The 16,071-nt window shown below is 41.0% G+C and overlaps 1 protein-coding gene across 1 annotated transcript; it reads right to left on the bottom strand.

Moving 5' to 3' along the window:
* Positions 1 to 1,333: 1,333 nt before the first annotated feature.
* On the bottom strand, positions 1,334 to 15,361 carry LOC102690210 (ladderlectin-like). Its single transcript, XM_069191151.1, has 6 exons — positions 15,333 to 15,361; positions 14,946 to 15,016; positions 7,448 to 7,566; positions 5,856 to 5,984; positions 3,740 to 3,845; positions 1,334 to 1,525 (listed from the first exon to the last, which is right to left on the bottom strand). The coding sequence occupies exons 2-6, from the start codon at positions 15,004 to 15,006 to the stop codon at positions 1,458 to 1,460; spliced, it is 483 nt and encodes a 160-aa protein (XP_069047252.1). The 5' UTR covers positions 15,007 to 15,016; positions 15,333 to 15,361; the 3' UTR covers positions 1,334 to 1,457.
* Positions 15,362 to 16,071: the final 710 nt, after the last annotated feature.

The raw sequence follows: 16,071 nt of genomic DNA on the forward strand, positions 1-16,071 counted from the left end.
TTTTTCAAAATAGGACATCCTGTAATCTATAACTCATTCTGATGTTATTTGTTCCTATTTCATTGGATGCATGAATAAATCTACAGTATATGGCACTGTAAATCAATAATAGTGGGAAAAGTAAAATAATTGCTTGTGTAGTCGTTTTCTTTGGAGGGATTTTCAGTGTCTGTATTTTAGATTTTTTTTCACCTGCACATGTAGTCCATCGTCAGAGAGGCCAGTTGTCACAACCGTAAGTCCCTCCTCTTAAGGGCCCTCCGGCTCTTTCCTGTTTTGGTTGATTTTTCTGCATCTGCCTCCTGTTCTAGCCCCTCCCTGTATACTGTAAGCCAGACACCCCTACCATTCTGAGCTCACCTTTGGAAGATGGACTCCCAGGAGCCTGCCTACCAGAGGGTCCAGGGGTGGCCTGATGGCATATGCTTCACAATGGCGTCCTGACATTCTGGGTCAGGGGCTGGGAGCACCTGGCCCAGTTACCCCTTTTTTATTCCCTGTCCCTGCACCAGATCCCGCTCCGGTTTCTAACTTTTGTCTCATCTGTCTTGGATGGATTACCCGGTTATGGACTTTTGCTCCCACTCTGGATTTCCTACGGACTCTCTTAAGACTGTTGCATGGACCACGCCCCCCAGAGCACTAGCGCAACGTCGACACCCCCCCCTGTTCTTCTACCAGCCCCTTTCCTAGTTAAATCATTAAATTTATTGATTCTTACACATTGTCATGGAAATCTCCTCTTGATTTTGGTCTAGCACGGGAAAGCAATATTTAGTTTAAACAGACCCTAGAGTGAAAAGGTCTTGTGGCCAGTCATCACCCTGTCCATCAGTACATGCGAGGGCAAAAACACAGGAAATTATGGCAGGAAATGTATTAAGTTATAAGCATTTCTGTCCTGTAAGGCTTTCTTATGAGATGACATCTGTAATTTTAAATAAAGAGTAATGGAAAGTTGAGCCAATGTGTGTTCTTCCCTGTACCATTTGTTCTGGTACATGCTTTCAAGTGTCTGCGAGGTTTCTTCTAATTGCTGGGACTATGTTTGTTCCTTCTGAACCTTCCTGGATTGAAGCTGTTAAAAGGAAGAATTGGGTAATTGAATGTTGTGTTACATGTCCTACCTTTTGTCGATCTAATGCAAATAGGCCCCAAGGTACCTGTTTTATAACCATTCCTGCAGGTGTGGTGTAGATCTCCTTTGAAAAACAGAAGTTACATTTCCCTACTTTCCTATTTGCTATGAGCCTTTTCTTAATACATATAAATAAATAAAAAACACAGACAAAGGACATGTGATGCTATAAGTATTTATTAAAGAAGTAGAAATATCAATTACTAAAGGTACAGGAAATAACCCCATTACAGAAAATAATTATTCTCAGAGTGATAAATAACTATTTCTAGCCATATTATCTTAAATCCCCTCCAGTAACAATAGATTTTCTTGTGGCTTAAGGATTAATGGCACAAATGTAGGCAAATTGATTGTTGCAATTCATATCATTCCAGTTTCCGTGATCTGAAAGACAGAAGAAGGAAGAGCTAAGAAACTTTCAAAGTACACACCAGTCTCTAATAACTTTATCAAGGGTTTTGCCTCCCAAGACTTTATCACACAATGAAATAAACACCCTTGCTTGTGGCCCCAGAACCTGATGCAACATTTTTCTATCTCTGCACAAGTTGGAGAATGCAGCTCATGCTCAGGGAAATGCCTGACCTCTATCTCCAATATGTCGTGTCAGATCACCTCCCGTTCCCAAAAAAACCCCTCAGAGTATCTTTTCAATGCCGTCTTTTTCTCCATCTAAAAGGGCCCTGGTAACCCCTTCCTCGTTTGAGTGAAAGAAACCAAAATGAGACTCTGACCATATTGAATGACACAATGGCAGTTCCAGTCAGTACAAGATAGAGACATGACATGATTCTCAAAGATACACCCGATCCCCTATTTTAAAACAACACTTCTGCTTAGTTTAGAGTGAAAGAATTTTGTTTCCTGACAGCTTTCTCGCAGGTTACTACTGAGTACTTTACATTCCTGGCTACTCCAAATCTGCACTATCAAGTAGGCCCTGCATCTGTGTCTGATGGTTGCAGTATCAGAATCATGCAAGTTTCAGGTCTCCATTTTTGCCAACAAGCTCTTTACCACTTTATTTCTTGGTAAGGCTCAGACCTACTTGATTGTGAATAATACTGTTACGAAATTCTAAGAGTGTTATCTACATTGTCACATTTACTTATTCTTGTAAGCTTGTGTGCTGTTTTACCTTTTCGGACTGAATTAATTTAACCAGGGTGCAACATGTACAGGGAATCCGCATTTTATACACTCTAATTTCTACATTTGTGGTTTAATGCACCACAAAAATATATAAAATGTCCTAAATTAGGACAAAATAGTTCTCCCTTTAACACGTGGTCAAGGTCAGCAACATGATGGAGTATTAGAGACAATATACACAGTGTGACACAGTTGCAAACAAGATAAAAAGCAACTCCAGGGTGACACAAAGGCAGCTTAGTGATTTATGTCTTGGTTATTTACCACCCATCATTTATCTTCCATCATTTCACGCTTAATAAATACATTATTTTATAGTAGTTAAAATGGGTAGCTGTGTCAGTATGCATAGGCTGCAAAGGCTGTGGAGCCTTCTTCTGGTGTATTTTATTTTATTTTGTTTTTATTTTCTGTACCCTATGTTTATATTGAATAAAAGCGAAAATAAAATCAATAGAACCCTAAAACAGGTGGCCCAGTGGACAGCATTGTAGTCTAGAGGCTTTGGGGCCATGAGTTCAGTTCCTGGGGTACTGTGTGCATGGAGTGTGGGTGTTCTCCCTGAGTTAATGTGGGTATTCTCTGGGTGCTCCCATTTCCTCCCACTGTCCAAAGATATGCTAGTAGGTTAATTGAATTCTAGGAAAATTGGCCCTGGTGTGAGCGTTGTATGTTTGTGTGTGTGTTTGTGTTTGTCCTGTGATGGACTGGCGTCCCATTCAGGGTGTACCCTGCCTTGTTCGCTTTGCTTGCCAAGCGAGACTCAAGCTCCCCGTGGCTCTGTGGCTAAGGATCTGCCCCAGTGGCTGGAAGGTTGCTGGCTCAAATCCCAGAGCCGGCAGAGGAATCCTCCTCTATTGGGCCCCTGAGCAAGACCCTTAACCCCAATTGCTCCAGGGGTGCTGTACAATGGCTGACCCTGTGCTCTGACCCCAAGCTTCTCTCCCTGTCTGTGTCTCATGGAGAGCAAGCTGGGGTATGTGAAAAGATGAATTCCTGATACAAGAAATTGTATAGGGCTAATAAAGTGATGTTATGTTACTGGATAAAACAGTAAATGGATCGATAGTCTCAATGTATTTAAAAGGACCAAAAATAGTTGATATTGTAAGTCCAGATGTATCTGTGGGCACATGACCCCTGTATCTTTTAACCAGCTCACCAGCCACCACTAACACCACTATTCCTTTCATTTTAATTGTTTGAGGGGAGTTCAACCCTCTTTAACATGCATTCTTATGTGGATTAATTTTACATTTATGCTTTGCTGAAGTACAAACTTACTACTGTTGTAAAGGTAGTTCTCCTCTAACACAGCTTGAACATTTTACATTTATAATGTTCCACACTTTTGTACCGCATTTTCAAATGGTTTACTTTTGTTATACATGTTATACAAAAAAAGTCATGCAGACCATCACACAGTTCTGCAAAGAGCCTTATTACCCCAATATGTGAGGAGACAGTTTTCAGTTCCAGAGTTGTTGGGCTCCCATGCATTCCACTTGGTGAATGCCCATTTTGATCCGTCACTCCAGAGCCATTTGCCCTCCTATTCCGCCACACCACAAACGACAGAAACGAATAAAACAGAGTTTAAATGAATAACTCTGGCAATCGATATCTTGAAATTATTGTTGTGTCACAAACAGCTTTTAGACATATGTGTTGAGTTATTGCCATTTTTTCTCTGATTTCTGCATAAAATACAGTATGTCTCTACCTGTTTAGTCACAGAAACATTAAATATAACCACAGCATTACATCCATGGCTAGTTTACTAAAACATATTTTTGACTATCACTTTTATACAACAAGAACTGATACTTAAAAACAATTCTGTCACACATGCAGAATACAAAAAATAGCAAATGCCATCTCAATGCATTGTGAAACAAAAAAAATACATTGTAGAACATGAAAACCATGTTTGAATAAGAATATGAAAGCTATATTTACATACTTTATGCAGTATTCTGCATGAATCTAAATACCTTATAACACTTATTGTAGCCTCACTAATTGTTGTTTCTCTACTGTTCAAGTCAGAGTTGCTAAATCTTCCATCTCACATTTAATAAATACATTTATTAAATGTATTATAGTCCGATTATATTTACTATTATAGGATTACTCAGTCCTTCATGAACATTGCATGAATAAATAAGGTGCTTAACACTGTGCTTGGACCACATATAAATCATTCCTATACAGGAAATAAAGCATTTGTCTGCCTTTCACAATAAATACTCATCCCTTGACATTACAGCAGGTGGTTTTGCTACAACCTTCCTGGTTTGCTGTGTTTTCTTTTATCATGATGAAGTTATTCCACCCAAACCTCTTCAGCCAACTACACAATTCCCACCAAGAGCATCCACCTCCTCTAACCTCGGGGAAAAATCCAACTCTAACTATTCACAGAGTAAACTGTGGGGAGTGCTATCTGTGCTTCTCCCTTTCTGCTCTTCCTATCCATAACCAAAAAGCCTGGTGTCTCCTCAGATATTGCTCTCAGGATGGCTGCTAGACGTAACCATAGGGAGAGTTAACCATGTTTCAACCCTCATATGCAACCCACTTTTTTAAAATTCCATTCTGTCTAATCTCTGGACAAATACTTAGCTTCTTAACCTTTGGAGCATTCATAAGGGAGAGTTAATCATGTTTCTATCGCTCCAGCTTCCCCACTGCAAGAACACCCAGAAGTGTGAAACTGGTCTTAGCCCTGATCTACTGGCCAACCATTTCAACCAAGAGACCATTCCAATGTAAAGAGACTTCTTAACTGAATACGGTCCATAACCAATGTAGAGAGAAAGCCCCAATCTGCAACAGCTGCAGCAGAAGAGTCTACAGTCCCGTAATGCAAATGCAAGTATTTAATCTGCATGAAAATGCCTACACCTATTCTACTTTAAATAAACTTAAAACGTGACTTGAAGGCTGCTTCCCAGATTCCTAAACTTTTCAAACTCCAGCGAGTGACAGCTATTCCATTACAATGGAACTGTAAACCGTTAAATGTTATTTGAATTCACACTACTAATTCAAGCTGTAATAATTCTGTACTTTCATCAGAATATCAATAAAAAAAGTCATCTTGCGTATAACATTAGGAAAGTTAAATATTAGAGGAGGTCATTTAACACATCTAGGTCTTTACTGGAAGTTACTATGTGTTGCTTTTTTTTAAAGAAGCTAAGGTGTCAACAATGTGGCTGCATTACATGTTCCAGAGTCCCACAGCCTTTGGTCTAAAAGTACTTTCTACTGCATCTTAAGTTTTAAATGCACCCCTCTGTACCCCTCTGTACTAGTTTTCACAAACATTCTAAATGACCTCTTACAGGTAATCTTACTTATGTCATTAAGCTCTTACAATGTGTTGTGAATAAATGATCCAAAGAGCCAAGTTAGGGTGTTAGTTCTGTTTTGTAGGCCTCACGGGGGTTCTTCAGTTATCCTTTATAAATCCGTTATAAAGAGGAAATGAATAGATAGCACAATGTGCTGTACTTCACATCTCTATCTTGGGGGTATTTTGTGAGCAATGCTATACCTGTTCGCCATCACTACCTCCCAGCCAAGTGGAAGTTGCTCTTTTGGACACGATCAGATGTAGCAGAAATGTTTCCTCCTCTTCACTGTGCACCGAGGCCAGGTTTCCTCCCAATTCGATACAGTCCATCTGGAAAAGAAGAAGGAACGTGAGACAGGGAGACTATCATTTAATAACTCTATGCCTTTAGTAAAAGAACAATACAGTCAAATGTTATTTTTTTAGATATTTATACTGACACACATCCAATTGACGTGAGGACAGATAAGTGGGAATGGAGCTCATGGATCTTAACTGGAGAAATAAGAGAGTAGAATGAGAAATGTAATTTGAGGGGGTGGCTATTTTGTATTTTGTGATGATCATTATTATACCCTCGGAAGACAAAGATTTAAAGGGAGATAGCAGAAACAAAATGAAGAGAGAGAAAAAGAGAAACAAGGCATGCAAAAAGAAGAAAGAACATCATCACCTTCCTCCTTCTCTAAGCCTGTGGTACAGAAAATTAACCAATTCTCAGAGTGACACCTTAAGAGAAAATATTTCTGATAATTGAAAATATCCATTTGCGAGCAATGTGCAAAACATGTGATTAATTTAGCCAGATATTATTTCACATAGAAAGATCTGTTTTTCTTCATATGTACATTTCTGTATGTAGTTTGAGTGATATCAGAATATGGAGTCTCCTAGTGATAAATTGCTAGTGAGATCTAAACTATGAACGATAAAATGAAAAAAGTTAATGAATGTTTGGTTAACACATTTGTCTGTTTAGCAAGTGGGAAGTTTTCAGCAAGAGACCCAGGAAGTTAGTGTTGTAGTAGAATGAAGGATTCAGTTAGAGAGGAGAATGAATCTCAGGGGGAGAGAATCTCAGGTATGAGAGGGTCAACCACTGCCAACTGATGAGGAGCTAAAATGCTTTAATGTCTGTATTGCATTTTATTCCTGGCAATGAGGTCTTTAGCACTGAGAGATAGAAATGCAAGACTGGTACAATAATTCAAGAAATGGAAATTCTAAAGGGCTATTAGTACCCTTTATTCAGTATATCAACAGGATAGTTTTAAAAATACAAAAAATAAGGTGATAGAAGTAAAAACATAATTTTTGCTTTGATTTGAAATCTCTGAAGGCCATCTCAGATGGTTTATTTACAATTTTTAAACAGGTCAAAACCGATATGTATAATTGTTTGCAACAGGCTACACTCCATATACTTCAAAGGAGGAGCAAAAACATCAATAATGTTACATTATATTCACATTGATGACAATAAAGAGAAATGTATAGAGGAATCATTTCTTAGATTTGTAAGTGTTAATGAGACATTGATGATAGTGCTAACGGCAACACTGATAAGCAGTTTAGCAAATTGTTGCAGCCAGAGTCATGACAATGGATCAAACAGCTGCGGACCTCACTGTGATATCTACAGCTATCTACAGCTAGCCGCGTCATAACACATTATTGATAAAGCTCTGCATACCACACTGAACAACATGTGTAAATATATAAGGACTATTTTGTGTTCAGTTTCAATTATACCAGCTTTCACCCCTCCCAGTCACTGTCACAGCAGTACATACCTCAGCATCAGCCCAAGTCTTCTCTATTCCAATGTATTGGAAGCAGCGGTTCGCAAAGCTCACCCAGCCTGGAGGACACACGTCCTGGCACAGCTCTTCCTTGTTTTTACTTCCAGACACTGAGGAACACAAAATGGTAACAAAATGGTACAGAGCTGAAACACTACTTGGCTTGAAATGCTTCATTTCAACAGAAAAGAAAGAAGAAGAAAACGACCTCATGAAACAAAGGGCAAGAGGCCACTCTTTCTTGTAGTACACTGTTGTAGAGACTTTGTAGACCCTCCCCAAAAAGCAAAATAAACCCTGGAAAACCCATCTCCACCTCCCCAAAGTCTAACATGATACACTGATAGAGTCAGGTGCAAAATTAGATCTTTTTTTATTTGAGAAAATGTTTAATATGATAAAATTAGATCACTGTATGCTATCTGATGAAGAATTGTGTATGCTGAAACATTAACAAGTTTCACAAGTTGTAATATGTTTAATTGAATAAAGATAATATGTATTCAGCATATCCTATTACATCTAAGTTAGCTCCATGCTCATTATATAATATGCTGTGCTAGAGGAATAAAAAAAACATGCGCCACATTATATTCAATTTTTTCTCTAACTATATAACATTACAGAATATAAAATGTTTATTTTCTCTAACTATATAAAGAGTTTTCACTTCTATTCTTTGCTTCAGTAGCAGTCTGGTGCCAGGACCTGACATTGAGAATTTGACTGAAACACTTGGAACAATATACAGTAGAGAGAAAACATTAAGAGTAAGAGCAAGGTACAATCTGCGATCCATGTTTGTTACTGGATTCCACTTTAATGAACCATAAGAGCTGATAAAACAATTAAAGTATTGAAAACTGAAGGGGCTAAGTTCATGGATAAGAATTCATATCAGATTTCATATCAGTAGAACTATTCCATTATACCATTATCAGCTTACACCTGAAGAAAGTTTCACAGCCGAAACATTTTGTTTTCTTTCTTCTCTTTTCCACATGGATTAAACTTATTACTTGTTCCTTTGCAGCCTACACATGTGTTACGATCCTTGCCTCTCGGCAACGGAGGAGGCAGAAGTAGGTGTAGCCCCTATCCATCAGTTCACCTATCAGTTTTCCCATTCGCCACCACACCCCCGTCTCATCCTACTTAAACACCTGTCCTTCCCTACCTCGTTGCTCAGTATTGGTTTTCCCTATCGAGCTTCCTGGTTGCGCTTCTTCTACTCTGTGTTTGTCTTGGATTTCGGCTTACGTTTTTTCCCTTTGGACTTCGGCTTTTCGGATCTCGGCTTGGATTGGTACTTTCTCTCTGTCTTGGATAACTGGCTACCTCTGGATTCTCGGATTGCTCTACGGACTACGACTTCGGATCACACTTCGGCTTCGGTACACGTTCCCTTTCGGATATCTTGCTCCCCCTGGACTCTCGGCTCGTTCCTACGATTACGGTTTACTTTCGGTTTACAACTTGGCTTTGTTCGCTCCTGCAAGTGGGTTCACTCACTAGTTCGGTCCCTATTACCGAACTCTTAACAGAATACTGAGCCGTTTAACATGGACCCAGCGAAGCAACAGGAGATTCGCACGGCTTTGGATCAGCACGGACAAGCCTTACTCCAGCTCTAGGCTTCTGTCCAACAGATCTCTGCGCACCTGTCTGCAATGCCGCCCATCGGCAATCTAGGAAGCAACGCTGGAGCTGCCGCTTCGGCTCCACCCCCGCCAGCTGCTACACCTGCCCCTCGGCCTCTTCCACTAACTCCACCTGACAGGTTTGACGGCAACCCTACGAAATGTCGGGGCTTCTTAGCACAGTGTGCGCTGGTTTTCAGGCTCCATCCGGAAACCTTTTTTTCTCCTCAGGACAAGATCGCCTTCATAGTTTCACTGCTAACCGGCCGCGCTTTGGAATGGGCTACTGCTCTGCTTGATCACGAGGCTCCTGAAATTCAGGATTATGATCTCTTTTTAGGAAAATTTAAGGGGGTTTTTTGTGATCCTGTAGTTGGTCAAGACACTGCCTTCCGCCTCTCCTTCATCCGCCAGGGCTGCCGGTCTGTACAAGACTATGCTATAGATTTTCAAGTAGCAGCAGCGGAGACTCACTGGAACAACGAGGTCCTAATTTTTTTTTTCCGTCAAGGACTCAGTGAAGAAATAAAGGATCGTCTGGTAAATATGCCGCAATTGGGCAGTACCTTGGAAGAAGTAATTTCACGAGTATTGGAATTGGATATCAGAATTCGTCAAAGGAGTGCTGAAAGATCTCGGACCTCAATATTAAAGGCTCCTCAGCTTTCTCCTATCAGATCTTTCGACTCAGATCAACCTAGGGAAGTAGCCCGAACCCAGTTAACCCCTGAAGAACAAGAGAGGCGCCAACGAGAGGGTCGCTGCATGTACTGTGGGAAATTAGGACACTTTAAAGCGGCCTGCCCTGCCTCATACTCGTCCTTGAGGCGCAGCCCCCCTTCTCAAGTTCCTAAGGTGAGTGAGATTTTTTCCCTCTGGATTTTTTATTTGTTCTACACTATTCTGGGGTACTGAAAGGAGACCTCTTCTAGCTTTTATAGACTCAGGGGCGGCAGGAAACTTTATTGATGCCTCCATCGCTCAAACTTGGACATTACCTTTGACCCCGGTGACTACACCATTTCGTGTTCAATCGATCGACGGCTCCCCCGTATCTCCAGGACTCATTAGATGGCAAACTGAAATTATAAGTTTGCAGATTGGCGCCACCCATGTGGAAGACATCTGGTTTTATCTCCTTAAGACCCCAACACATCCTCTGGTGTTGGGCTTTCCTTGGCTACAACAGCATGACCCTAACATTTCTTGGTCCCGAAAAGAAATTTTAGCTTGGGGACCCAGATGTATTAAAGACTGCTGTCGTCTACCAGAACGAATTGCACTCACGGCGACATCCCCTTCAGGGGTTCCTACCATACCCCCTCAATATTCCGATCTACAGGAAGCCTTTGATGAGCAGGAGGCCTTGACCCTCCCACCTCATCGACCTTATGATTGTGCCATTGACCTTCTGCCAGGTACTATCCCTCCTAAAGGTCATATTTTTCCGCTCTCCAGTTCTGAGTCTGAGGCCCTGAAAGTCTACATACAGGATTCTCTGAAAGCTGGACTTATACGTCCATCCACTTCACCAGCATGTGCCAGTTTTTTTTTCGTGGAAAAGAAGGATGGTGGGCTTTGTCCCTGCATCGACTATCGTGGTCTCAATGAGATCACAATCAAGAATCGGTACCCTTTGCCTCTAATTCCAGCAGCACTTGAGTCGGTGCATGGAGCCAAAGTCTTCACCAAACTGGATTTACGAGGGGCCTATAATCTAATCCGCATTCGGGAAGGGGACGAGTGGAAGACGGCCTTTATGACTACCCATGGACATTACGAATATTTGGTCATGCCCTTTGGTTTGGTTAATGCCCCAGCGGTGTTTCAGTCTTTTATTAATGACATCTTTCGTGATCTACTACAAAGATTTGTCTTGGTCTATCTAGATGACATTCTAATTTTTTCTGATTCCTTCCAGGATCATGTTCTCCACGTCAGAGAAGTACTCTCCCGGCTCATCAAGAATAAACTGTATGTCAAACTGGAGAAGTGTACCTTCCATGCTTCAAGGATTCATTTTTTAGGTTATGTCATCTCTCCAGAGGGTGTGGAAATGGATTCGAGTAAAGTCTCGGCGATTACTGATTGGCCCACACCCAAGAACCTCAAACACATTCAACGATTTCTCGGCTTTGCTCATTTTTACAGGAAGTTTATTCGAAACTTCAGCTCGGTGGTCACTCCCATAACCTCCTTGACCCGTAAAGGAACAAGACAAGGCAAATGGACCCCTCAAGCCAAAGAAGCATTTCAACGTCTGAAGCACCTGTTCACAACAGCCCCCATCCTAAATCACCCTGATCCAACTTTGCCTTTTGTAGTCGAAGTGGACGCCTCTGGCCATGGTGTGGGGGCTGTTCTCTCTCAGCGTCATGGAGAAAAACAGGTTCTTCACCCCTGCGCCTTCTTCTCCAAGAAGTTATTCCCTGCCCAAATGAACTATGACGTGGGTAACCGTGAGCTCTTGGCCATTAAGCTGGCATTGGAGGAATGGAGGCACTGGTTAGAGGGTGCTCATCACCCTTTTTTGATTTACACAGCTCACAAAAACCTGGAGTACCTGCAGTCGGCCAAACGTCTTTGTCCTCGCCAGGCTAGGTGGTCCCTTTTTTTTTCCAGGTTTAATTTTTTGATCACCTATACTCCAGGTTCTAAGAACATCAAAGCAGACGCCCTCTCGCGGATCCATGACCCCCCTGAGGCCGAATTGACCCCAGAACCCATCATTCCATCTGGTAAGTTCCTGGCTGCGGTAAGATGGGATATTGAGGTGATTGTCCGACGAGCCTTGGTTGGGCAGACGGTACCTCCTCAGTGTCCTCAGGACAAGTTATTTGTCTCTCATCCCGTCCGATCGGCAGTTTTACAATGGGTTCATGACTCCCGCTTCGCTTGACACCCTGGAGTCCACCGTACCTTGGATTTCATCTCCAGAGACTTCTGGTGGCCAACCATGGCTAAGGATACCAAGGAGTATGTCCAGGCCTGCGCTATCTGTTCCCAAATGAAGTCTTCCCGAATGAAGGCAGCGGGTCTACTTCAACCCTTACCCATCCCGGATCGTCCTTGGACCACCTCTCAGTAGATTTTGTTACTGACCTTCCACCCAGCCATGGACACACAACTATTATGGTAGTGGTAGACTGGTTCTCTAAATCTGCTCATTTTATTCCCCTACCATCTTTACCTACAGCTCGAGAACTAGCAGAATTGTTTGTACAACATATCTTCCGATTGCATGGCATCCCTAAGGATATTGTTTCAGATAGGGGCCCTCAGTTTGTCTCCCGGTTTTGGAGGGCCTTCTGTAAGTCACTGGGCGCCTCAGTCTCACTTATCTCAGCTTACCACCCTCAGGCCAACGGTCAGACAGAACGCATAAATCAGGAACTGCTGACCTATTTACGGACTTATATCTCCTCTACCCATGATAATTGGGTGTCCTTGCTCCCATGGGCTGAGTATGCACACAACTCATTGTATACTACTTCTACTGGCATGTCTCCATTTAAGTGTGCCTTAGGTTATCAGCCTCCTCTGATCCCTGACTCCCACCCCAACACAGAGGTCCCTTCGGTTCAGGACTATATCTCTAACCTGAAGACCTTCTGGAGGAAGGCCAAAGCCACCCTTCTTCGCAGCTCAGCTCAGCAGAAAAAGGTAACTGATCGGCGCCGCCGGATACCACCCAGACTTCGACGCGGTCAGTTTGTTTGGTTATCCACTCGTAACCTTCCTCTTAAGCAACCTTCTGGCAAGCTTGCTCCCAGGTACATTGGTCCTTTTCGTGTCCTCGCCCAGATTACCCCTGTAACTTACAGACTGGCCTTGCCTCCTACCCTTCGGATCCATCCTACCTTCCATGTTTCCCTCCTTAAACCCTTTCACAGATCCACCCTGTCTAAACCACAACAAAAACCCCCACCGCCTCGAGTGATTGATGGACTCCCTGCTTACACGGTCAATAAAATCCTGGATTCCCGATGGTCTCGTGGAGCCCTACAATATCTCGTCGATTGGGAAGGCTATGGTCCGGAGGAGCGCTCTTGGGTTTCGGAGAAGGATATTCTGGACCCCAATCTCATCAAAGACTTCCACCTTAACTTCCCGGATCGTCCCGTTAGGGCGTCAGGAGCCGCCCGTAGAGGGGGGGGTAATGTTACGATCCCTGCCTCTCGGCAACGGAGGAGGCAGAAGTAGGTGTAGCCCCTATCCATCAGTTCACCTATCAGTTTTCCCATTCACCACCACACCCCCGTCTCATCCTACTTAAACACCTGTCCTTCCCTACCTCGTTGCTCAGTATTGGTTTCCCTATCGAGCTTCCTGGTTGCGCTTCTTCTACTCTGTGTTTGTCTTGGATTTCGGCTTACGGTTTTTCCCTTTGGACTTCGGCTTTTCGGATCTCGGCTTGGATTGGTACTTTCACTCTGTCTTGGATAACTGGCTACCTCTGGATTCTCGGATTGCTCTACGGACTACGACTTCGGATCACACTTCGGCTTCGGTACACGTTCCCTTTCGGATATCTTGCTCCCCCTGGACTCTCGGCTCGTTCCTACGATTACGGTTTACTTTCAGTTTACGACTTGTCTTTGTTCGCTCCTGCAAGTGGATTCACTCACTAGTTCGGTCCCTATTACCGAACTCTTAACAACATGCTGACGCAGCTACCCATCTGAACTATTCCATTATCCTTTTTAAATCTGCCAGGAAGAATTTCTAAATTTGAATGTTTATTTTGTTTATTACTGGAAAGTAGTCTTCTTTTTAGTATTATTTTTACAGACTCTCTCACTTATTGAGAACTATTTATTTTATACAAGCTGTATCACCTGCTCTAGTAAATAAAGTCCTATTTACACTTATAAAGTTTTATATACACTTCTAGGTAAATTAAGGTGGTCAATTAAGGATCCTGGGGAAAAAGTTGGATAAACCATTATGTACTAGCAAAAACCCCTCCAATTGTAAATGTTACTTTGTGTGTTTCATGTCTTATCTATGGGATAGTCTGTCTAATATCTACAGTATTTATTTTATGCTACCACTTATTAATTTCTCCACCAACAAATTCCTCATGGAAGATTAAAGACACCATGTGAAGTCACACTTAGTATGACTGCACATTTACAATGTTTGATGTTTAAAATTACTTGGTTAAAATAAAAAAATAAATTAAAATTATTATAAAGAACTCAATCTAGTGTCAGAATTGCATTCAACATTTTTGAAGATTCGGCAGTGCCTAACTTCAGATTTTGTCCGTAACTTTACACATTTAATTAATTTATCATTCTTTGCAAGCCTAATGTTTTCCAGTGCTTTTATGTAATTTTTGAGTGACCTGCAGTTTTATTTTAAAAAGCATATAAAAGAAAAGTAATGGATTCAATGCATTACTTTTGGGGGGTAACAATGTTGTATTTTCAATGCATCACAAATGAGTTATTAGTAATCAGATATACATTAATAAAATATGTATATGTGAGACCAAACCTATTTCCATTTATAATAACATAAATATTCATTAGGACAGGCCATTTCCAACCCAGTTATTAATAACTTGTTAATAATGTTCTAAACATAAAGTTAAACTAATAACTCATGATTGTACCAGTGATTACACTTAAAATCTTACCTTTTGTACATGAAATCATATTTATACAGAAGGTAAGTGTAGGAATTTTTGCAAAAGCTTCTGTGATTGAGTTCATATATATGATTTGGGATAAATATTCAGCAGATTTGTATTGAGTTAAATCATCTTGAGTTGAGTCAAATGTACTGTTTAATTTGACATTTCCTACTGCTTTAATGTGTTAAGGCAGTACTGGTCCTCCTACCTGAATTCAAACTGAGTGTGAAGACAATGCAGAGCAGTACTGTTGTAGGAAGACGGATCATGGTGACTCTTCTGCACAGAGAACAGACACATAAGAAACGCTGATTACATTTATCAAATGGTCAGAGAACTGTTTTTCCTAACTATTGGTTAATGAAGATGGATTTGTTGAATTTTCATTCACTCGTTATTTAGAGTGTACCAATCCCTTCACCTACAGCTATAAAGAAGGATGGATCAATGCTACATTCTTCAGACGTCTACTTGCAGAAAGATAATCTACTCTTCACTAATCCAAACTACTTGTTGATAGAGATGGAGTTCCACACAGTCAAATGGAGAACAGACAGATTGAGACCAATCAAACAAGTGAGGATGTCTCACTTACCTGTAGGTAGTGACTTAGTCGTCTTTCTCTCTGTACTGATGTTTGGTGCCCAGAGTCTGCTACTCAGCTCTTATATCCAGATCGAGGAGGATAGGTCCTGTTGACAGGGTACATACACAAAATAAACATCATCAGAGATGTACCAATGAAACATAATTTTCTTAAGAAAATATTTGATATACTTTCTATAAAAGTGACATATAAGCACTTAATACATTCACTATGCTACATGTAATTAAGTTGAAGTTAAAGTTTTATCAATATTTATGAATTCTAATTGAATGAATAACTTAATCTAGCATGGTACCTAACATTAACATTAAGCATTAGCATTAACATACGTTTTCAGTCATAGAGTCAGTCTCTAATGAATATGGGTAATAAATTCCAAAAACGTGGCACTGTGTATGACAGGTTTTTATGACCCATAGAGTAGACCCTCTACTGATCAAAGAAATAAAGCCAAAATCATAAGATTTGAGATTAAGACTGTAGTCATACAATAAATTTCTTACATAATCGGGAGCTAAAATGTTTAGTCCCTCATGCATAAGCAGAAGAACCTTAAAGTTCACTCTGAATTTCAAAGGGAGCCAGTGCAACTTATAGAAGATAGAGATAATATTTTAATGAAGAAATTTTTAGTTTACCTTAGAAGAAGTTCCAGTACATTAAGCATTAATGTATTCAATATAACCATCCATTTTCTAACTGTTTCATCCAATGTAGAGTTACTAAA

This window comes from Lepisosteus oculatus, chromosome 6 (genome assembly GCF_040954835.1).
Source record: "Lepisosteus oculatus isolate fLepOcu1 chromosome 6, fLepOcu1.hap2, whole genome shotgun sequence".
Lineage (NCBI taxonomy): Eukaryota > Metazoa > Chordata > Actinopteri > Semionotiformes > Lepisosteidae > Lepisosteus > Lepisosteus oculatus.